The sequence below is a fragment of the Aquarana catesbeiana genome, linkage group LG11 (assembly GCF_042186555.1).
Source record: "Aquarana catesbeiana isolate 2022-GZ linkage group LG11, ASM4218655v1, whole genome shotgun sequence".
Taxonomy (NCBI): domain Eukaryota; kingdom Metazoa; phylum Chordata; class Amphibia; order Anura; family Ranidae; genus Aquarana; species Aquarana catesbeiana.
Genome location: NC_133334.1, coordinates 1,034,585 through 1,060,958, shown reverse-complemented (window position 1 = coordinate 1,060,958; position 26,374 = coordinate 1,034,585). Strand labels below are relative to the sequence as shown.

Here is a 26,374-nt window from a genome sequence, read left to right as displayed (position 1 = left end):
ATCATCTCCTCCAGACAGATAATACCCCCCCATATAGAGACCAATCATCTCCTCCAGACAGATAATACCCCCCCCATATAGAGAGATCAATCATCTCCTCCAGACAGATAATACCCCCCCATATAGAGACCAATCATCTCCTCCAGACAGATAATACCCCCCCATATAGAGAGACCAATCATCTCCTCCAGACAGATAATACCCCCCCCCCCATATAGAGAGACCAATCATCTCCTCCAGACAGATAATACCCCCCCCCATATAGAGAGACCAATCATCTCCTCCAGACAGATAATACCCCCCCATATAGAGAGACCAATCATCTCCTCCAGACAGATAATACCCCCCCCCTCCATATAGAGAGATCAGTCATCTCCTCCAGACAGATAATACCCCCCCATATAGAGAGACCAATCATCTCCTCCAGACAGATAATACCCCCCCCATATAGAGAGACCAATCATCTCCTCCAGACAGATAATACCCCCCACCCATATAGAGAGACCAATCATCTCCTCCAGACAGAAAATACCCCCCCATATAGAGAGACCAATCATCTCCTCCAGACAGATAATACCCCCCCCCCATATAGAGAGACCAATCATCTCCTCCAGACAGATAATACCCCCCCCCATATAGAGAGACCAATCATCTCCTCCAGACAGATAATACCCCCCATATAGAGAGACCAATCATCTCCTCCAGACAGATAATACCCCCCCCCCCATATAGAGAGACCAATCATCTCCTCCAGACAGATAATACCCCCCCCCCCCATATAGAGAGACCAATATCTCCTCCAGACAGATAATACCCCCCCCCCCATATAGAGAGACCAATCATCTCCTCCAGACAGATAATACCCCCCCCCATATAGAGAGACCAATCATCTCCTCCAGACAGATAATACCCCCCCCCCCATATAGAGAGACCAATATCTCCTCCAGACAGATAATACCCCCCCCCATATAGAGACCAATCATCTCCTCCAGACAGATAATACCCCCCCCCCCATATAGAGACCAATCATCTCCTCCAGACAGATAATACCCCCCCATATAGAGAGACCAATCATCTCCTCCAGACAGATAATACCCCCCCCCCCCCATATAGAGAGACCAATCATCTCCTCCAGACAGATAATACCCCCCCCATATAGAGACCAATCATCTCCTCCAGACAGATAATACCCCCCCCCATATAGAGAGCCCAATCATCTCCTCCAGACAGATAATACCCCCCCCCCCATATAGAGAGATCAATCATCTCCTCCAGACAGATAATACCCCCCCCCCCCCATATAGAGAGACCAATCATCTCCTCCAGACAGATAATACCCCCCCCCCCCCCATATAGAGAGACCAATCATCTTCTCCAGACAGATAATACCCCCCCCCCTCATGTAACATGTGATGAAGGGGCTGTGACCAGCAGCACTAGGACCCCAGCAAATGTGCATTTCTAGGAAGACTTTGCGCCTGCGTACTCTGCTGCTCAGATTTTTCTCCTCCAGCTGCAGCATCTCCTGCTCTGTGATCGGGAGCAACACACCGAACAATAACCTGACCGGGAGCTGTCCCTTCAGCACCATAAAGAACCATAATGTGACCGGGAGCTGTCCCTTCAGCACCATAAAGAACCATAATGTGACCGGGAGCTGTCCCTTCAGCACCATAAAGAACCATAATGTGACCGGGAGCTGTCCCTTCATCACCATAAAGAACCATAATGTGATCAGGAGCTGTCCCTTCAGCACCATATCTGGGGGTACAAGAACTGGAGAGGTGTCCTTCCAGCACCATACCCAGGGGTACAAGAACTGGAGAGGTGTCCTTCCAGCACCATACCCGGGGGTACAAGAACTGGAGAGGTGTCCTTCAAGCACCACATCTGGGGGTACAAGAACTGAAGAGGTGTCCTTCCAGCACCATATCTGGGGGTAAAAAAACTGGAGAGGTGTCCTTCCAGCACCATATCTGGGGGTAAAAGAACTGGAGAGGTGTCCTTCCAGCACCACATCTGGGGGTACAAGGACTGGAGAGGTGTCCTTCCAGCACCACATCTGGGGGTACAAGGACTGGAGAGGTGTCCCTTCAGCCCCACATCTGGGGGTGAAAGGACTGGAGAGGTGTTCCTCCAACACCACATCTGGGGGTACAAGGACTGGATAGGTGTCCTTCCAGCACCACATCTGGGGGTACAAGAACTGGAGAGGTGTCCTTCAGCACCACATCTGGGGGTACAAGGACTGGAGAGGTGTCCCTTCAGCACCACATCTGGGGTACAAGGACTGGAGAGGTGTCCCTTCAGCACCACATCTGGGGTACAAGGACTGGAGAGGTGTCCCTTCAGCACCACATCTGGGGTACAAGGACTGGAGAAGTGTCCCTTCAGCAGCATATCGGGGGGTGAAAAGACTGGAGAAGTGTCCCTTCAGCACCACATCTGGGGTACAAGGACTGGAGAGGTGTCCCTTCAGCAGCATATCGGGGGGTGAAAAGACTGGAGAAGTGTCCCTTCAGCACAAAATCTGGAGATGATGTGAATGGGAAGTGGTCCCTTGGGGGGGGTTGATGTGACTGAAGGAGATTTGTTTGGAAGGGTGATGTGGATGGAGAGACTGGTCCTTCAGTAATAGTTGCACATCAGGAGGGCATGGCAAGAAAACTGAGAAGTCAATAGCACCCACTCTGGGACAGATGAGTGCCCCTTACACCCGTCATGGGCCAAGGAGACGAGACAGACCGGATCGTGATCAACGTAGGAGGAACACGACACCAGACCTATCGTAGCACCCTCCGCACCCTTCCAGGCACCAGGCTAGCATGGTTGGCAGAGCCTGATGCCCACAGCCACTTTGACTATGACCCTCGGACTGATGAGTTCTTCTTTGATCGCCATCCTGGGGTTTTTGCCCACATACTTAATTATTACCGGACTGGAAAGCTGCACTGCCCAGCAGATGTATGTGGCCCTCTGTATGAGGAGGAGTTGGCATTCTGGGGCATTGATGAAACAGATGTAGAGCCCTGCTGCTGGATGACCTACAGGCAGCACCGGGAGGCAGAGGAAGCTCTGGACAGTTTTGGTGGAGGTCCAGTGGAAAGCAGTGTAGAAGAGGGTGATGTGGATGGCACTGGTGACTCAGGGGATGGAGAAGAAGAGTTAGAGATGACCAAGAGATTGGCCCTTAGTGACTCTCCTGATGGTAAACCTGGGGGCTTCTGGAGAAGGTGGCAGCCACGGATTTGGGCCCTTTTTGAAGACCCTTACTCATCTAGATTTGCCAGGGTAAGTTGCAGTGCCCATAATGTGCCCCTCCCCTTGCCCATTTTGTCATGTATGATTGATTCAGGCTTTCACTGGAGCCACAATGGCTGCTGGAAACATGTATGGCTTTCTCCACTCAGTAAGTGAGTGATTGAGGGGGAGGATAATGACTTTGTTATGTCTCTGCAACCTTCAGGCTCCGCTGACCACTGCTCATCATCAGGTGTCACTCAACTCAATTGTGGAGGTGGGTCAGAGGGGGGGGGGGGCTGTTGTGTAGTATATTAAAAGGGGTGAGAAGGGGGGGTTCAGACTGTATACTTTCGGGGAAGCAAGAGGGTGAACAGAACTGCATTTAACTTGTTGTTTGAATGTTTGAAGTACTAGGAGGAGTGGAGGTGTAGGAGTAGTACCAAGGGAGAGTTGGGGGTGCACAGTCCTCAGAGGAACTTAGGGGTGAAAGTACTAAGGGAGAGCTTGGGGTGCACAATATCAGGTAGGTACAGCAGAGTTATCTTAGAGAAGCCGATATTAAATGCCATCATTCTTTGAGTTCTCCATCAGCTGAACAGGTGCTGTCTGCATGGCTTGCTACCAAATCACGGTTTGCCACAATGACAATAACAATGCTCTTCACAATGAGAACACAGGTGACAGGAGATGATTTAAGTTACTTTGTATTACACAGAACTTACTGGTACTGGTAGCCTCTATGCTGGTCCTGGTTTCACAGCTGGCAGCTGCTGAAGATAATCAACAACCTTGCTGAAGGTTATTCCTTGCTGCCAGTCAATGACAAGCGGCTTGCACAGCCCTTTTCCATGTCTCAGTAAGGGGGCAGAGCCACGGAGGGGCAAAGTGTCTTCTGCCTTTCAGAAGAGTATCATAGCAGCTGCAGGTTATCCTTTCCACAGAATCGAAGACTAGCTGCAAGGAGGTCAGGGGTGACATGTGGCTCGTCCCCACATACAGTATCTCATAATAGTCTTTGTAGCATTGTAACATTTTTCCACCCCAGGTAAAATAGCACGGGGCTGCTGAAGGTAGAAAATACCTGCCAAAAAGAGTATACAAGTATCCAGTACCCAGATACAAGATTCAGTGCCTTAGTAAAGAAAATTCCAGTCTCAAAATCCTATAACCCTGACAGAGAGCATTTGCATGTTTTCAGAGTGAGAGTATGTAGGCCCCCAGTAGCTAGAGAGAAATGCTATAAATCACCAGTATCCAGATTTAGAACATAAATTGGCCAGATGAAGGACAAGTCTACCCTAGCTGAATAGAGAACATACACATCTCCACTAGCGTAGCCGTATGGGGAACATACACGTCTCGACTAGCCGGATGGAGAACATACACATATCCACCGGCTAGACGGAGAACATACATGTCTCGACTGGCTGGACGGAGAACATGCACATCTCCACCGGCTGAACAGAGAACATACACGGCTCCACCAGCCGGAAGGAGAACATACACGTCTCCACCGGTTGGACAGAGAACATACACGTCTCCACCGGCTGGATGGAGAACATACACGTCTCCACCGGCTGGACGGAGAACATACACGTCTCCACCGGCTGGGCGGAGAACATACACGTCTCCACTGGCTGGGCGGAGAACATACACATCTCCACAGGTTGGACGGAGAACATACATGTCTCCACCGGCTGGACGGAGAACATACCTGTCTCCACCGGCTGGACGGAGAACATACACATCTTCATCAGATGGATGGAGAACATACACGTCTTCATTAGCCAGATGGAGAACATACACATCTCCACCAGCTAGACGGAGAACATACACGTCTCCACTGGCTGGGCGGAGAATATACATGTCTCCACTGGCTGGACAGAGAACATAGACGTCTCCACCGGCTGGACGGAGAACACGCAAGTCTCCAGTAGCTGGATGGAGAACACGCAAGCCTCCACTAGCTGAATGGTGAACACACAAGCGTCCACTAGCTGAATGGTGAACACACAAGCCTCCACTAGCTGAATAGTGAACACACAAGCCTCCACTAGCTGAATGGTGAACACACAAGCCTCCACTAGCTGAATGGTGAACACACAAGCCTCCACTAGCTGGATGGAGAACACCCAAGCCTCCACTAGCTGAATGGTGAACACCCAAGCCTCCACTAGCTGAATGGTGAACACCCAAGCCTCCACTAGCTGAATGGTGAACACACAAGCCTCCACTAGCTGAATGGTGAACACACAAGCCTCCACTAGCTGGATGGAGAACACACAATTCTCCACTAGCTGGATGGAGAACACACAAGCCTCCACTAGCTGAATGGTGAACACACAAGCCTCCACTAGCTGGATGAAGAACACACAAGCCTCCACTAGCTGAATGGTGAACACACAAGCCTCCACTAGCTGGATGAAGAACACACAAGCCTCCACTAGCTGAATGGTGAACACACAAGCCACCACTAGCTGAATGGTGAACACATAAGCCTCCACTAGCTGAATGGTGAACACCCAAGCCTCCACTAGCTGAATGGTGAACACACAAGCCTCCACTAGCTTAATGGTGAACACACAAGCCTCCACTAGCTGGATGGAGAACACACAAGTCTCCACTAGCTGGATGAAGAACATACAAGCCTCCACTAGCTGAATGGTGAACACACAAGCCTCCACTAGCTGAATGGTGAACACACAAGCCTCCACTAGCTGAATGGTGAACACACAAGCCTCCACTAGCTGGATAGAGAACACACAAGCCTCCACTAGCTGGATTTAGAACACACAAGCCTCCACTAGCTGGATGGAGAACATACAAGTCTCTATTACAAACATTTATTTGATACAAAGTGGTGTCCAATCTTAGTTATGTTTGGAGGATGTTTGACAGAAACGGAGCATGTGGCAATGTGAGGCTTATAGAGCCCCTTTGGGAAAGGAGAGTAGTGCAATTAGAGTACTGAAATAGTAATTTTACATATGAAAGGAGTCTGTGCATCAGGAGCTTCTGCCATTATATGTGTTATCCAGGAAACCCTTGCTAGATAACTCACACTTTGGTTTATTTATATTTGAGTTAGTGAATTAAAGTGGACCTAAAGTCAGGAAACCTTATTGTCGAAATATTAAATAGTAAGACATGCATTTGCGGATTATGTAGCATTGACGGTGAACATTCTGAAGCTGCTGTTTTGCCCAAATCCACCTTTTCATTCATTCTTCAGCAACGAGCGTCCATGAAACAGCATCCATGTTAGTAGAGAGGAGCAAGCTATCATAGTGCAGATTGTTGTGTTCTCGGTCCCTCTCCATGATGGCACAATCAATGTAATCAGTGATCAGAGACAGGAGTGGGCTGGATATGGCTCTGATTATATCAGTCCTAATAAGCTCCTCTGAGGATGAAAAAATGGAGGGTGCCTAGGCACTACTCCCCCGACATGAAGATTTCACTACTTTACTGTAAACGGTGTGAATGTATCTCCATCAGACAAATGAATAGAACAGGTTTTTCTGTGCTGAGTTCCATCTTCTTCCAGACAATGATGTTGTCTATTTCATGGATTCTGCTCCATTGAGGGATCTTCTCAATCCTGGAAGTGTCCTCCTATATGGATCAGAAATGGTTGGAGAGCAATTGAACCTTCCCAGAATTCTCTCTGCCTGTAGCTTGTATTCTTAGGTCTCTGCTTGTTTCTTCTTTCTTGTGAAGTTAATTCAGAAGTTTTCTGGATAAATAGGAGAACCTTTCTTCTCTTCAACCAATGCCAGACCATGAGAGCCGATCGATCATCCACCTGATGAAGCGCCATGTATCAGGTGTGAGCGGCTAAACACAGCCTGGACACCTAATGTACCATATATATATATATACAGTAAATTTACCATACGCTGCACCCATACTCAGTATACTCAGATCATATACATCACCGATCCTTCATATACATCACCGATCCCCCATATACACACATCATATACATCACTGATCCCCCATATACACAGATCATATACATCACCGATCCCTCATATACATCACCGATCCCCCATATACACACATCATATACATCACCGATCCCCCATATACACACATCATATACATCACTGATCCCCCATATACACACATCATATACATCACTGATCCCCCATATACACACATCATATACATCACTGATCCCCCATATACACAGATCATATACATCACCGATCCCTCATATACATCACCGATCCCCCATATACACACATCATATACATCACCGATCCCCCATATACACACATCATATACATCACTGATCCCCCATATACACAGATCATATACATCACCGATCCCCCATATACACACATCATATACATCACCGATCCCTCATATACATCACCGATCCCCATATACACACATTATATATACACATCACCCATCCCCCATATACACACATCATATACATCACCGATCCCCCATATACACACATCATATACATCACCCATCCCCCATATACACAGATCATATACATCACCGATCCCCATATACACATATCATATACATCACCCATCCCCCATATACACAGATCATATACATCACCCATCCCCCATATACACACATCATATACATCACCGATCCCTCATATACATCACCGATCCCCATATACACACATCATATACATCACCCATCCCCCATATACACACATCATATACATCACTGATCCCCCATATACACACATCATATACATCACCGATTCCCCATATACACAGATCATATACATCACCCATCCCCCATATACACACATCATATACATCACCCATCCCCCATATACACACATCATATACATCACCGATCCCCCATATACACACATCATATACATCACCGATCCCCCATATACACACATCATATACATCACCCATCCCCCATATACACAGATCATATACATCACCGATCCCTCATATACACACATCATATACATCACCGATCCCCCATATACATAGATCATATACATCACCGATCCCCATATACACAGATCATATACATCACCGATCCCCCATATACACACATCATATATATCACCCACCCCCCATATACACACATCATATACATCACCGATCCCCCATATACACAGATCATATACATCACCGATCCCCCATATACACAGATCATATACATCACCGATCCCTCATATACACACATCATATACATCACCCATCCCCCATATACACACATCATATACATCACTGATCCCCCATATACACAGATCATATACATCACCGATCCCTCATATACACACATCATATACATCACCCATCCCCCATATACACACATCATATACATCACTGATCCCCCATATACACACATCATATACATCACCGATCCCCATATACAAACACCATATACATCACCCATCCCCCATATACACATATCATATACATCACTGATCCCCATATACACACATCATATACATCACCGATCCCCATATACACAGATCATATACATCCCCCATATACACAGATCATATACATTCCCCATATACACACATCATATACATCACCGATCCCCTATATACACAGATCATATACATCACCGATCCCCCATATACACAGATCATATACATCACCGATCCCCCATATACACAGATCATATACATCACCGATCCCCATATACACATATCATATACATCACCCATCCCCCATATACACAGATCATATACATCACCGATCCCTCATATACACACATCATATACATCACCGATCCCCCATATACACACATCATATACATCACCCATCCCCCATATACACACATCATATACATCACCGATCCCCCATATACACAGATCATATACATCACCGATCCCTCATATACACACATCATATACATCACCGATCCCCCATATACACACATCATATACATCACCCATCCCCCATATACACACATCATATACATCACCGATCCCCCATATACACACATCATATACATCACCGATCCCTCATATACATCACCGATCCCCCATATACACACATCATATACATCACCGATCCCTCATATACATCACCGATCCCCCATATACACACATCATATACATCACCGATCCCTCATATACATCACCGATCCCCCATATACACACATCATATACATCACCGATCCCTCATATACATCACCGATCCCCCATATACACACATCATATACTTCACTGATCAAACATATACACAGATCATATACATCACCCATCCCCCATATACACACATCATATACATCACTGATCAAACATATACACAGATCATATACATCACCCATCCCTCATATACACAGATCAAATACATCACCGATTCCTCATATACACAGATCATATACATCACCGATCCCCCATATACACACATCATATACATCACCGATCCCTCATATACACACATCATATACATCACCGATCCCCCATATACACACATCATATACATCACCGATCCCTCATATACACACATCATATACATCACCGATCCCCCATATACACACATCATATACATCACTGATCCCCCATATACACACATCAAATACATCACCGATCCCCCATATACACAGATCATATACATCACTGATCCCCCATATACACAGATCATATACATCACCCATCCCCCATATACACACATCATATACATCACCCATCCCCCATATACACACATCATATACATCACCGATCCCTCATATACACACATCATATACATCACCGATCCCCCATATACACACATCATATACATCACCGATCCCTCATATACACACATCATATACATCACCAATCCCCCATATACACACATCATATACATCACCCATCCCCCATATACACAGATCATATACATTACCCATCCCCCATATACACACATCATATACATCACCGATCCCCCATATACACAGATCATATACATCATCAATCCCTCATATACACAGATTATATACATCACCGATCCCCCATATACACACATCATATACATCACTGATCCCCCATATACACACACCATATACATCACCCATCCCCCATATACACACATCATATACATCACCGATCCCCCATATACACACATCATATACATCACTGATCCCTCATATACACAGATCATATACATCACCGATCCCCCATATACACACATCATATACATCACCGATCCCCCATATACACACATCATATACATCACCGATCCCTCATATACACAGATCATATACATCACTCATCCCCCATATACACAGATCATATACATCACCGATCCCTCATATACACAGATCATATACATCACTCATCCCCCATATACACACACCATATACATCACCCATCCCCCATATACACACATCATATACATCACCGATCCCCCATATACACAGATCATATACATCACCGATCCCCCATATACACAGATCATATACATCACCGATCCCTCATATACACACATCATATACATCACCGATCCCCCATATACACAGATCATATACATCACCGATCCCCCATATACACACATCATATACATCACCAATCCCCCATATACACCCATCATATACATCACCGATCCCCCATATACACACATCATATACATCACCGATCCCCCATATACACAGATCATATACATCACCGATCCCCCATATACACACATCATATACATCACCGATCCCCCATATACACACATCATATACATCACCGATCCCTCATATACACAGATCATATACATCACCGATCCCCCATATACACAGATCATATACATCACCGATCCCTCATATACACACATCATATACATCACCGATCCCCCATATACACAGATCATATACATCACCGATCCCCCATATACACACATCATATACATCACCAATCCCCCATATACACACATCATATACATCACCGATCCCCCATATACACACATCATATACATCACCGATCCCTCATATACACAGATCATATACATCACTCATCCCCCATATACACAGATCATATACATCACCGATCCCTCATATACACAGATCATATACATCACTCATCCCCCATATACACACATCATATACATCACCCATCCCCCATATACACACATCATATACATCACTGATCCCCCATATACACAGATCATATACATCACCGATCCCCCATATACACAGATCATATACATCACCGATCCCTCATATACACACATCATATACATCACCGATCCCCCATATACACAGATCATATACATCACCGATCCCCCATATACACACATCATATACATCACCAATCCCCCATATACACCCATCATATACATCACCGATCCCCATATACACGCATCATATACATCATATACATACACAGATCATATACATCCCCCATATACACACATCATATACATCACCCACCCCCCATATACACACATCATATACATCACCGATCCCTCATATACACAGATCATATACATCACCGATCCCTCATATACATCACCGATCCCCCATATACACACATCATATACATCACCGATCCCTCATATACACAGATCATATACATCACCGATCCCTCATATACATCACCGATCCCTCATATACACACATCATATACATCACGCTTGTCACCATCTGAACCAAATAAGTTTATCTTGGTCTCATCAGACCACAGGACATGGTTCCAGTAATCCATGTCCTTAGTCTGCTTGTCTTCAGCAAACTGTTTGTGGACTTTCTTGTGCATCATCTTTAGAAGAGGCTTCCTTCTGGGACGACAGCCATGCAGACCGCTGTATGGTCTTGGCCACCGTGCTGCAGATCAGTTTCAGGGTCTTGGCAATCTTCTTATAGCCTAGGCCATCTTTATGTAGAACAACAATTCTTTTTTTTCAGATCCTCAGAGAGTTCTTTGCCATGAGGTGCCATGTTGTACTTCCAGTGACCAGTATGAGAGAGTGAGAGCGATAACACCAAATTTAACACACCTGCTCCCCATTCACACCTGAGACCTTGTAACACTAACGAGTCACATGACACCGGGGAGGGAAAATGGCTAATTGGGCCCAATTTGGAGATTTTCACTTAGGGGTGTACTGACTTTTGTTGCCAGCGGTTTAGACATTAATGGCTGTGTGTTGAGTTATTTTGAGGGGACAGTAAATTTACACTGTTATACAAGCTGTACACTCACTACTTTACATTGTAGACAAGTGTCATTTCTTCAGTGTTGTCACATGAAAAGATAGAAGAAAAGATTTACACAAATGTCACTCAGGGGTGTACTTACTTTTGTCACATACTGTATATATATATATACTGTACATCACTGACCCCCATATACATCACAGCATACATTATATATCCTGTTTGTAGTGATTATATTACTGAGGATTTCGGGTTGCGTACCCCTAGAAGAGGTATATAGAGTATATACTCGAGGTGTACAGACACGTCGCTGTGTATTCCCGTATCCTGAGATTTGTCATGAAGCTGACAACGGACTGTTACTGCAGTTTCCATGGTAACAGAGCCTCAGCTGGCAGCGCACGCTCTGATTCCACATTTCTGCAGATTATCCGCACACTGAATTCATATCCATAAATATTCACTGAGCCAGGAGTATATACTGTATACTGCATGGTGTATAGAGTACCATGAGAGGGGAGTATATACTGTATACTGCATGGTGTATAAAGGACCATGAGAGGGGAGTATATACTGTATACTGCATGGTGTATAGAGGACCATGAGAGGGGAGTATATACTGTATACTGCATGGTGTATAGAGTACCATGAGAGGGGAGTATATACTGTATACTGCATGGTGTATAGAGGACCATGAGAGGGGAGTATATACTGTATACTGCATGGTGTATAGAGGACCATGAGAGGGGAGTATATACTGTATACTGCATGGTGTATAGAGGACCATGAGAGGGAAGTATATACTGTATACTGCATGGTGTATAGAGGACCATGAGAGGGGAGTATATACTGTATACTGCATGGTGTATAGAGGACCATGAGAGGGGAGTATATACTGTATACTGCATGGTGTACAGGGGACCATGAGAGGGGAGTATATACTGTATACTGCATGGTGTATAGAGGACCATGAGAGGGGAGTATATACTGTATACTGCATGGTGTATAGAGGACCATGAGAGGGGAGTATATACTGTATACTGCATGGTGTATAGAGGACCATGAGAGGGAAGTATATACTGTATACTGCATGGTGTATAGAGGACCATGAGAGGGGAGTATATACTGTATACTGCATGGTGTATAGAGGACCATGAGAGGGGAGTATATACTGTATACTGCATGGTGTACAGGGGACCATGAGAGGGGAGTATATACTGTATACTGCATGGTGTATAGAGGACCATGAGAGGGGAGTATATACTGTATACTGCATGGTGTATAGAGGACCATGAGAGGGGAGTATATACTGTATACTGCATGGTGTATAGAGGACCATGAGAGGGGAGTATATACTGTATACTGCATGGTGTATAGAGTACCATGAGAGGGGAGTATATACTGTATACTGCATGGTGTATAGAGGACCATGAGAGGGGAGTATATACTGTATACTGCATGGTGTATAGAGGACCATGAGAGGGGAGTATATACTGTATACTGCATGGTGTATAGAGGACCATGAGAGGGAAGTATATACTGTATACTGCATGGTGTATAGAGGACCATGAGAGGGGAGTATATACTGTATACTGCATGGTGTATAGAGGACCATGAGAGGGGAGTATATACTGTATACTGCATGGTGTACAGGGGACCATGAGAGGGGAGTATATACTGTATACTGCATGGTGTATAGAGGACCATGAGAGGGGAGTATATACTGTATACTGCATGGTGTATAGAGGACCATGAGAGGGGAGTATATACTGTATACTGCATGGTGTATAGAGGACCATGAGAGGGGAGTATATACTGTATACTGCATGGTGTATAGAGTACCATGAGAGGGGAGTATATACTGTATACTGCATGGTGTATAAAGGACCATGAGAGGGGAGTATATACTGTATATTGCATGGTGTATAGAGGACCGTGAGAGGGGAGTATATACTGTATACTGCATAATATACAGGAGACCGGTATGGGGGATACATTGTATACAGGAGACCAGTATGGGGGATACATTGTATACAGGAGACCAGTATGGGGGATACATTGTATACAGGAGACCAGTATGGGGGATACATTGTATACAGGAGACCAGTATGGGGGATACATTGTATACAGGAGACCAGTATGGGGGATACATTGTATACAGGAGACCAGTGTGTATTGTAGATGTATTTTACATGCAATTACTTTCTTAAAACTATTGCACCTGCACCTGAAGTAATTCCCATATACAAAGGGATGGATCAGGAATCTCCACTGTAAATCCCACATACTGTACATTGGGGGGGGGTTTCCCTGAAGCCAGGAATCTCTGTAGATACTTCCACATACATTGGGGGGGGGGGCTCCCCTGAAGCCAGGAATGTCTTTGTAATTCCCACAGATAGAGGGGAAGATTCCACAGAAGCCGGGAATCTCTGGATTTATTCCCACCTACAGACGGGAGGATTCCCTGGTTTTGGGTCCCTCAGGACTTTCTAGAAAATATCTGAAGTGATCATTTAGCTCTTGATTCTGGATATCTGCAGAAAAATAAAATAATAAAATGTGTATCTGCCAAATATAAGCTAATCCTGACACCGACCCTGAAAATGAATCCTAAACCCCTAAACCTTAATCCTAAAATATACACCATAATATACCGTCATCTCCTCTACTCCCGAAAACTAGCTCTGAATACAAAAACACTGTAAGGCTCGATTCACACCTATGCATGCTGCTTTTGGGGCGTTTTTGGAGGTTTTTTTTTTCATGCTTGCCACGTTTTTGAGCAGCGTTTTTGCGGCGTTTTTGCCGCGATTTGCGTTTTGCGTTTTTTTTTTTTTTTTTTTTATTTAACAGTTTTTTTTTACAGTCTAAAAAAAAATAAAAAAAAAATAAAAAAATAAAAAAAAAACGGCAAAAACGCTGCAAAAAATGCTGCAAAAACGGTGCACTTGCGTTTTTGATGCTTGTCCATTGAAATCCATTACATGCAAAACGCTGCTTTTTGCATGAAAAAAAGTCCCCGACCCTTTCCAAAAATGCAGAGAAACAAAAAGGCATTGATGTGAACATGTTCCATAGGAACCCATGTTAAAAAATTCCCGTGCATTTCTGCAAAATGCAAAATGCATCAAAAAACGCGCTAGTGTGAATGGAGCCTAAAAGCCCAACTGAAATTTCAGTTTAAATTGGTGAAATATATTCCAGGGGCAGGAAAACAAAAAGTGTTCAAAGTCTTCCTTTCCTTTTCATTAGAAAGCAGCCACAGCTTGAGTGAAAAAAGCCTGTCCCCTGCCAGCATGATCCACCTCTCTACAAAGGTCTGACACAAAGTCTGACTTAAGATCAGATCTAAGGACAGGTATGAGAATCTGCTCCTGAAAAGCAGGATATGGTTCAGGTTTGTTCTTCTCTGACGTGGTTCATGGTAATAACTGTTTCCAGATGGTGAAAAATGATTGGGAAGGGAAAGTGGTGGTGATCTCATTATTCTATCTGCTCCACCCTTCACCTCCCATCCCACTCTTCTCTCCACCATTCTCCTTCCATCCCACTCTTCTCTCCACCCTTCTCCTTCCATCCCACTCTTCTCTCCAACCTTCTCCTCCCATGTCACTCTTCTCTCCACCCTTCTCCTTCCATCCCACTCTTCTCTCCAACCTTCTCCTCCCATGTCACTCTTCTCTCCACCCTTCTCCTACCATGTCACTCTTTTCTCCACCCTTCTCCGCTTGTCCCACTTTTCTCTCCACCCTTCTCCCATCCCTATCTTCTCTCCACCCTTCTCCTCCCATGTCACTCTTCTCTCCACCCTTCTCCTTCCATCCCACTCTTCTCTCCACCCTTCTCCTTCCATCCCACTCTTCTCTCCACCCTTCTTCTCCCATGTCACTCTTCTCTCCACCCTTCTCCTTCCATCCCACTCTTCTCTCCACCCTTCTCCTTCCATCCCACTCTTCTCTCCACCCTTCGCCTTCCATCCCACTCTTCTCTCCACCCTTCTCCTCCCATGTCACTCTTCTCTCCACCCTTCTCCTTCCATCCCACTCTTCTCTCCACCCTTCTCCTTCCATCCCACTCCTCTCTCCACCCTTCGCCTTCCATCCCACTCTTCTCTCCACCCTTCTCCTTCCATCCCACTCTTCTCTCCACCCTTCTCCTCCCATGTCACTCTTCTCTTCACCCTTCTCCTTCCATCCCACTCTTCTCTCCACCCTTCTCCTTCCATCCCACTCTTCTCTCCACCCTTCTCCTTCCAGCCCACTCTTCTCTCCACCCTTCTCCTTCCATCCCACTGTTCTTTTCAACCTTCTCCTCCCATGTCACTCTTCTCTCCACCCTTCTCCTACCATGTCACTCTTCTCTCCACCCTTCTCCTACCATGTCACTCTTCTTTCCACCCTTCTCCTCCCGTGTCACTCTTCTCTCCACCCTTTTCCTCTCATATCCGTCTTCTCTCTACCTTTCTCCTCCTGTGTCACTCTTCTCCCCCGTGTCTCGCTCCTTTCCACCTTTCTGCCCCCATGTCTCTCTCCTCCCTGCCCTTCTTCCCCCATGTTTCTCTCCTCTCCACCCTCCATCCCCTGTGTCTCTATTCTCTCTACCTTTCTTCCTCTGTGTCTTCTTCTCTCACTCCCACTCATTAGATGAACAAACCTTTTATCAGTTCATATATGGGGCTACAAGACAGACGTGAATGTTTTCTGTATGGACCCCAAGAGTTACATAGTTACACAAGTCCATCCAGTTCAACCAAAAGATAAGACAAACCATAACCCAATTAGACAACCTCCATATACACAGTCCTATCCCTACAACTGATCCAGAGGAAGGCATAAAAAACCCCAGACGAGTGTCTTCTCAAACTTGACATGAAGATGTTGGCTTGCTGGTATGAAATCATATCTCAGGATGAGCTGAAGCCACCCCGTCCTTTGTTATCTGTCTCTATAGTTCTGAATGTCATTGTATGACTATTTCCACAATTTAAAGTTCCCGGCAAAGTGGCTGCAGTGAGTTTCATTATAAATTCATGAAAAGTCTCAATTTATCCTACTTGAGTGTGAAATGTCTTTAAATGGAATTCTTCTCCTATTCTCTTGAGAAAATGTTCTGAAATAAATATGACGTGTCAGCACCCGACTTTCATCTGTCCCGTTTACCTGAGGCAAAACTCTCATATCTCATCGAACATCCTCCGAGGATTTATTAAACCCTCGTGGGGATCATTTTAAGTAAAATTTAGTCTAGATCCTCCTTTTCAATGAGTCTCACCAGAAAACTAGAGACTTGGAGCAGATCGGAGAAGGAACGGGATTCAATGGAAATGTAATGTCAGGGAGATACTAAAACTAACTGGGCGGAGCTGTTGCCTGGTGCCCTTCAACCTCAAAAGTCTGGGGACAGTTGTATCCTCTATTGAAGCCCTCCAATCATCAGTACCATCGGGTAACATACTGGAGTCTGTAGGTTGGCTCACTGAAAGAATCGATTTCTTAGTATTACATATTTACAACTGTTATTTTTTTAGCTTGTTTTAGGCTTCAGCTTTATATAAGTGGTTCAAAACCCTGAAGTGGAGTGCCCATTTAATCGATATGCTCAGATGCAGGCCTCTTTAACTCCTTATCTGACAACTCCCTGGTTTCCAGGTCACACTCAGGGATAATACGTTTCTCTCAGCAGCTTAGGGAGGCCACAAAAGATGAGGCAGAGGGAGCTGTGCAGGTGATCTGCAGCCAGGTAAGAGGCCCTCCACTGTCAGTACTGGCGTGCAGCCAGGTAAAAGGCCCTCCACTGTCAGTACTGGCGTGCATCCAGGTAAGAGGCCCTCCACTGTCAGTACTTAAGTGCAGCCAGGTAAGAGGCCCTCCACTGTCAGTACTGATGTGCAGCCAGGTAAAAGGCCCTCCACTGTCAGTACTGGCATGCATCCAGGTAAGAGGCCCTCCACTGTCAGTACTGACGTGCAGCCAGGTAAGAGGCCCTCCACTGTCAGTACTGGCGTGCAGCCAGGTAAGAGGCCCTCCACTGTCAGTACTGGCGTGCAGCCAGGTAAGAGGCCCTCCACTGTCAGTACTGACGTGCAGCCAGGTAAGAGGCCCTCCACTGTCAGTACTGGCGTGCAGCCAGGTAAGAGGCCCTCCACTGTCAGTACTGGTGTGCAGCCAGGTAAGAGGCCCTCCACTGTCAGTACTGGCGTGCAGCCAGGTAATAGGCCCTCCACTGTCAGTACTGGCGTGCAGCCAGGTAAGAGGCCCTCCACTGTCAGTACTGATGTTCAGCCAGGTAAGAGGCCCTCCACTGTCAGTACTGGTGTGCAGCCAAGTAAGAGGCCCTCCACTGTCAGTACTGGTGTGCATCCAGGTAAGAGGCCCTCCACTGTCAGTACTGGCGTGCATCCAGGTAAGAGGCCCTCCACTGTCAGTACTGGCGTGCATCCAGGTAAGAGGCCCTCCACTGTCAGTACTGGCGTGCATCCAGGTAAGAGGCCCTCCACTGTCAGTACTGGCGTGCATCCAGGTAAGAGGCCCTCCACTGTCAGTACTGGCGTGCATCCAGGTAAGAGGCCCTCCACTGTCAGTACTGGCGTGCAGCCAGGTAAAAGGCCCTCCACTGTCAGTACTGGCGTGCATCCAGGTAAGAGGCCCTCCACTGTCAGTACTGACGTGCAGCCAGGTAAGAGGCCCTCCACTGTCAGTACTGGCGTGCAGCCAGGTAATAGGCCCTCCACTGTCAGTACTGATGTTCAGCCAGGTAAGAGGCCCTCCACTGTCAGTACTGGCGTGCAGCCAGGTAAGAGGCCCTCCACTGTCAGTACTGGTGTGCAGCCAGGTAAGAGGCCCTCCACTGTCAGTACTGGTGTGCAGCCAGGTAAGAGGCCCTCCACTGTCAGTACTGGTGTGCAGCCAGGTAAGAGGCCCTCCACTGTCAGTACTGGCGTGCAGCCAGGTAAGAGGCCCTCCACTGTCAGTACTGGTGTGCAGCCAGGTAAGAGGCCCTCCACTGTCAGTACTGATGTGCATCCAGGTAAGAGGCCCTCCACTGTCAGTACTGGTATGCAGCCAGGTAAGAGGCCCTCCACTGTCAGTACTGGTGTGCAGCCAGGTAAGAGGCCCTCCACTGTCAGTACTGATGTGCAGCCAGGTAAGAGGCCCTCCACTGTCAGTACTGATGTTCAGCCAGGTAAGAGGCCCTCCACTGTCAGTACTGGCGTGCAGCCAGGTAATAGGCCCTCCACTGTCAGTACTGATGTTCAGCCAGGTAAGAGGCCCTCCACTGTCAGTACTGGCGTGCAGCCAGGTAAGAGGCCCTCCACTGTCAGTACTGGTGTGCAGCCAGGTAAGAGGCCCTCCACTGTCAGTACTGGTGTGCAGCCAGGTAAGAGGCCCTCCACTGTCAGTACTGGTGTGCAGCCAGGTAAGAGGCCCTCCACTGTCAGTACTGGCGTGCAGCCAGGTAAGAGGCCCTCCACTGTCAGTACTGGTGTGCAGCCAGGTAAGAGGCCCTCCACTGTCAGTACTGATGTGCATCCAGGTAAGAGGCCCTCCACTGTCAGTACTGGTATGCAGCCAGGTAAGAGGCCCTCCACTGTCAGTACTGGTGTGCAGCCAGGTAAGAGGCCCTCCACTGTCAGTACTGGTGTGCAGCCAGGTAAGAGGCCCTCCACTGTCAGTACCGGCGTGCATCCAGGTAAGAGGCCCTCCACTGTCAGTACTGGCGTGCAGCCAGGTAAGAGGCCCTCCACTGTCAGTACCGGCGTGCATCCAGGTAAGAGGCCCTCCACTGTCAGTACCGGCGTGCATCCAGGTAAGAGGCCCTCCACTGTCAGTACTGGCGTGCAGCCAGGTAAGAGGCCCTCCACTGTCAGTACTGGCGTGCATCCAGGTAAGAGGCCCTCCACTGTCAGTACTGAAGTGCAGCCAGGTAAGAGGCCCTCCACTGTCAGTACTGGCGTGCAGCCAGGTAAGAGGCCCTCCACTGTCAGTACTGGCGTGCATCCAGGTAAGAGGCCCTCCACTGTCAATACTGGCGTGCATCCAGGTAAGAGGCCCTCCACTGTCAGTACTGATGTGCAGCCAGGTAAGAGGCCCTCCACTGTCAGTACTGATGTGCAGCCAGGTAAGAGGCCCTCCACTGTCAGTACTGGTGTGCAGCCAGGTAAGAGGCCCTCCACTGTCAGTACTGATGTGCAGCCAGGTAAGAGGCCCTCCACTGTCAGTACTGATGTGCAGCCAGGTAAGAGGCCCTCCACTGTCAGTACTGGCGTGCATCCAGGTAAGAGGCCCTCCACTGTCAGTACTGGCGTGTAGCCAGGTAAGAGGCCCTCCACTGTCAGTACCGGCGTGCATCCAGGTAAGAGGCCCTCCACTGTCAGTACTGGCGTGCAGCCAGGTAAGAGGCCCTCCACTGTCAGTACTGGCGTGCAGCCAGGTAAGAGGCCCTCCACTGTCAGTACTGGCGTGCAGCCAGGTAAGAGGCCCTCCACTGTCAGTACTGATGTGCAGCCAGGTAAGAGGCCCTCCACTGTCAGTACTGAAGTGCAGCCAGGTAAGAGGCCCTCCACTGTCAGTACTGACGTGCAGCCAGGTAAGAGGCCCTCCACTGTCAGTACTGACGTGCAGCCAGGTAAGAGGCCCTCCACTGTCAGTACTGGCGTGCATCCAGGTAAGAGGCCCTCCACTGTCAGTACTGGCGTGCAGCCAGGTAAGAGGCCCTCCACTGTCAGTACTGGCGTGCAGCCAGGTAAGAGGCCCTCCACTGTCAGTACTGATGTGCAGCCAGGTAAGAGGCCCTCCACTGTCAGTACTGAAGTGCAGCCAGGTAAGAGGCCCTCCACTGTCAGTACTGACGTGCAGCCAGGTAAGAGGCCCTCCACTGTCAGTACTGACGTGCAGCCAGGTAAGAGGCCCTCCACTGTCAGTACCGGCGTGCATCCAGGTAAGAGGCCCTCCACTGTCAGTACTGGCGTGCATCCAGGTAAGAGGCCCTCCACTGTCAGTACTGGCGTGCAGCCAGGTAAGAGGCCCTCCACTGTCAGTACTGGCGTGCAGCCAGGTAAGAGGCCCTCCACTGTCAGTACTGGCGTGCAGCCAGGTAATAGGCCCTCCACTGTCAGTACTGGCGTGCAGCCAGGTAATAGGCCCTCCACTGTCAGTACTGGCGTGCAGCCAGGTAAGAGGCCCTCCACTGTCAGTACTGGCGTGCAGCCAGGTAATAGGCCCTCCACTGTCAGTACTGATGTTCAGCCAGGTAAGAGGCCCTCCACTGTCAGTACTGGCGTGCAGCCAGGTAAGAGACCCTCCACTGTCAGTACTGGTGTGCAGCCAGGTAAGAGGCCCTCCACTGTCAGTACTGATGTGCATCCAGGTAAGAGGCCCTCCACTGTCAGTACTGGTATGCAGCCAGGTAAGAGGCCCTCCACTGTCAGTACTGGTGTGCAGCCAGGTAAGAGGCCCTCCACTGTCAGTACTGATGTGCATCCAGGTAAGAGGCCCTCCACTGTCAGTACTGGTGTGCAGCCAGGTAAGAGGCCCTCCACTGTCAGTACTGATGTGCAGCCAGGTAATAGGCCCTCCACTGTCAGTACTGGCGTGCAGCCAGGTAAGAGACCCTCCACTGTCAGTACTGATGTTCAGCCAGGTAAGAGGCCCTCCACTGTCAGTACTGGTGTGCAGCCAGGTAAGAGGCCCTCCACTGTCAGTACTGGTGTGCAGCCAGGTAAGAGGCCCTCCACTGTCAGTACTGATGTTCAGCCAGGTAAGAGGCCCTCCACTGTCAGTACTGGTGTGCAGCCAGGTAAGAGGCCCTCCACTGTCAGTACTGGTGTGCAGCCAGGTAAGAGGCCCTCCACTGTCAGTACTGATGTTCAGCCAGGTAAGAGGCCCTCCACTGTCAGTACTGGTGTGCAGCCAGGTAAGAGGCCCTCCACTGTCAGTACTGGTGTGCAGCCAGGTAAGAGGCCCTCCACTGTCAGTACTGATGTGCAGCCAGGTAATAGGCCCTCCACTGTCAGTACTGGCGTGCAGCCAGGTAAGAGGCCCTCCACTGTCAGTACTGATGTGCAGCCAGGTAATAGGCCCTCCACTGTCAGTACTGGCGTGCAGCCAGGTAAGAGGCCCTCCACTGTCAGTACTGATGTGCAGCCAGGTAAGAGGCCCTCCACTGTCAGTACTGATGTGCAGGCAACTGGGCAGGAGCCTCTGTTTTGTAGACTGCGAGATGCACCGGCCATACACACTTCAAATCTCAACTGGTTCAGCAGGTACCGGCTGAGATTTGAACCATCAATGGGCAGGCTGAATGTACCAAGTTAATCGATCAAACAACTTGGGGACAACCAGCCTTCCGAATTCTCTTGTGATTATTGCTAGCAGCTGCTATAGCCACTAGTGATAATCACTGTCTTCTCCCAGCCGGGACAGCTTCCCCCAAGCTTCCCTTGCCCCCACGGGAAGAAGACAATTGTGGATTCCCCTGATAGTGTCTGTGTTGATGGGGGAAATGTGCAAATTTCTTTCCTGCAATCCGTGGGTGCAGAGGAAATTTGCACTGTGTATGACCTGCCTTACAGTTGCGCTCTCTCTCTCTCATCATGTAACCACTTACCTAATCTATGACATTTTCCATCTATGAACAGAATCAGCCATGCCAGAGACTGGTGATGGGAATGGCATTACAGCAGGTAGTACTACTCCAGAGGATAGCAGGCAACCTCTTGTCCCTATAATAATGACTCACCTATGCCTGGCAGGAGTCCTGCCAGAACAATTACCCAAGGACATAGGGCCAGGTTAGAATTTGGATCATTGGGCCAAAAGATTTCAGGGTCTGATCCAATCATATGGAATCCCACCTTCTCAACTGGCAGAAATGTCCATTAACTCATTGGAAGGGTAAGCAGGAAGGTTAATTCTGCACCTCTCGATCTGCTGATCTTAGGTGCAATGCTTTCCAGGCTGCTAAGAATAATAAATAATAAATGCATACTTTTTTACCTGCAAAAAAAATATGCATTTAATATTTATTTTGTAAAGGTGAACGTATCCTTTAAACCAGAGCTCCCTGCTTTCAGGAGCCAATCATTGGGAAGACAAATTTGAACGACTCACCAGCCAAAACCTAAAGAAACTGAACTTGACTGGAGGAAAGCCTAAAAGTAGACTTTGGGTGAATCTTATCCATGTACTAAAAGAGTACAATTGGACAGAGACACAGAGGGGATCCACTGGATTCCCCCCCAATAAAGGTTATGGGCTTAGAGCGATAGCTTCAATCTTTCCCTAGGACTGAACTATTACCAAAGACCAACAAACTGCTCAGTGAGTGGTCCCATCCCGATGGATGTATCCTGTACCACAGAATAATGTTCTCCCGTGACTTGTCAGTGGCCTGGGATGTTGTATTATTAAGGGCTTAGGCCCTCACTGTGGCAGAGAGAACCCGCCTGGAAGCGGGATACTGAGGTTCCCACAGATTGTTCCCCGGGTTGAAGACACAGGCCATGGTGTAGGTCTTTCCATTTGGTTGATAAAGTCCTCTGATACTGTGTGGTCTGTTCAGTGTCCAAGGATGGATGCAGAGTAGGGCTAAGCCTACCTGCCCCAGGTTTGGTTTGAGCAAGGTTCTGCCAACTTTACAGCAGAACTACGCTGCATCTGATCACCACAAATCAAACATGCTATTAAAATGAATTTTTATAAATTCAAAGCAAACTCCCCCCATTCCATCCATGTCTCCGTGCATTTTTTTTTTTGCTAGAAAATCACTTTGAACGCCCCACCCCTAAGAATTTCTGGCCATGGCCATCTTGAGTAAGGGCAGATGATTCATGCAGCATTTACTGTACTACCTGGAATCCATCTGCTCTTAGCTCAGGCATGCAGGCAGAAGGGTGTGATTAGCTGAGAAAACCCCTCCTCTCGATGAACATTTCTGGGATGTATGACATCATTTTGGCCTAGGCCAGAAACCAGGAAGACACTGAAAAAATATAAAAAAGAAACAACATTTAACGTAAGTAAATCTAATCTCCCTTCCTATCTATTTACTAATGCTAGCAGCCTGAGGATTACAAGGGTCAGTGTTGGGAGAGTGAAGTTTTCTTTTCTTTAAAGAAGTTTGAAAACCAATGGGAGCGAAATCTGTCAAATCAAAAATACCTAAAAATACCTGTGCAGTGCTCACCCCAGAAATAAATGGCTCTCCCTTACCTGTCCAGAGACTTCCAGGTACCAGCTGCTGAGCACACCCACAAACCCAGGCTCAGTCTAGGGGGGTCTTATTGAAGTTTTATTACAGGAGAGAGGGATGAGGGTACATGATACTCCAAAACACAAGCAGGTACAGGAGGACAGCTTCTTCGGGAGCAGTATTGCTGGAGATTAGGGATGAGCCGAACACCCCCCGGTTCGGTTCGCACCAGAACCCGCGAACGGACCGAAAGTTCGCACGAACGTTAGAACCCCATTGACGTCTATGGGACTCGAACGTTCGAAATCAAAAGTGCTCATTTTAAAGGCTAATTTGCATGGTATTGTCCTAAAAAGGGTTTGGGGACCCGGGTCCTACCCCAGGGGACATGTATCAATGCAAAAAAAACTTTTAAAAACGGCCGTTTTTTCGGGAGCAGTGATTTTAATGATGCTTAAAGTAAAAAAAAAAAAGTGAAATATTCCTTTAAATATCGTACCTGGGGGGTGTCTATAGTATGCCTGTAAAGTGACGCGTGTTTCCCATGTTTAGAACAGTCCCTGCACCAAATGTCATTTTTAAAGGAAAAAATCTCATTTAAAACTGCTTGCGGGTTTAATGTCATGTCGGGTCATGGCAATATGGATGAAAATCAGTGAGACAAACGGCATGGGTACCCCCCAGTCCATTACCAGTCCCTTTGGGTCTTGTATGGATATTAAGGGGAACCCCGCACCCAAATTAAAATAAGGAAAGGTGTGGGGCCACCAGGCCCTATATACTCTGAACAGCAGTATACAGGCGGTGCAAACAAGACAGGGACTGTAGGTTTGTTGTTAAGTAGAATCTGTTTGTAATTTTGAACATTTTTAACGTGTTTAGCTCCAGCCAAAAAATCTTTTCTAAGCTTTTTGGAAAACATAGGGAAGGGTTATCACCCCTGTGACATTTGTTTTGCTGTCTTTCCTCCTCTTCAGAAGATTTCACCTCACTTTTTTGTCCCAATGAAAAATGTTTTTTGAAAATTTGGGTTTTTTTGTGGAACAAGGATTGGAAAGCATCAGTGGAAAGGAGAACTTGTTTTCCCATATTAACTCTTACAGGAGAGAATTTCCCTTCCTAGGGGTAGATTTCATCTCACTTCCTGTTGTCTCCTTCCGTTTGCAAGTAGGAGTCGTTTGTAAGTTAGATGTTTGAAAGTAGGGTCCTGCCCTATATACTCAGCAGAAATTTGGGCCTTAGGTGTTGCTGTGGCCACAACACTGTAAGCCCTCACAGGGCCCTGCTGTGAAATATTAGATCAAGAATTGTAATTACATGCCCCTGTTGAACAGCAGCTGAAAAATTAGGCCTTAGGCACTGGTGCTGGTGCCACAACACTGCAACCCCTCACAGACACTCTAGTTGGAACGCAGGAACGAGCCCTGCTGCAAATTATTGCTTCAAAAATTGTAATTACACGCCCCTGTTAGACAGGGGCAGAAAAATTGGGCCTTAGGCACTGGTGCTGGTGCCACAACACTGCAACCCCTCACAGACACTCTAGTTGGAACGCAGGAACGAGCCCTGCTGCAAATGATTGCTTCAAAAATTGTAATTACACGCCCCTGTTAGACAGGGGCAGAAAAATTGGGCCTTAGGCACTGGTGCTGGTGCCACAACACTGCAACCCCTCACAGACACTCTAGTTGGAACGCAGGAACGAGCCCTACTGCAAAGTATTGCATCAAAAATTGTAATTACACGCCCCTGTTAGACAGGGGCAGAAAAATTGGGCCTTAGGCACTGGTGCTGGTGCCACAACACTGCAACCCCTCACAGACACTCTAGTTGGAACGCAGGAACGAGCCCTGCTGCAAAGTATTGC

General features: G+C 47.4%; 1 protein-coding gene across 3 annotated transcripts in view; it reads left to right on the top strand.

Moving 5' to 3' along the window:
- The first annotated feature begins 1,446 nt into the window (after window positions 1-1,446).
- KCNC1 (potassium voltage-gated channel subfamily C member 1) overlaps window positions 1,447-26,374 on the top strand; it is a 259,258-nt gene continuing 234,330 nt past the window's right edge. For 2 of the 3 annotated variants that reach the window (XM_073603927.1, XM_073603926.1), the window contains exon 1: window positions 1,448-3,291. In XM_073603927.1, the coding sequence (XP_073460028.1) occupies window positions 2,722-3,291 (570 nt within the window). In that variant the 5' untranslated portion in view covers window positions 1,448-2,721. Of the gene's footprint in view, window positions 3,292-26,374 lie in introns of all 3 variants that reach the window. The other variant, XM_073603925.1, reaches the window with a different exon arrangement.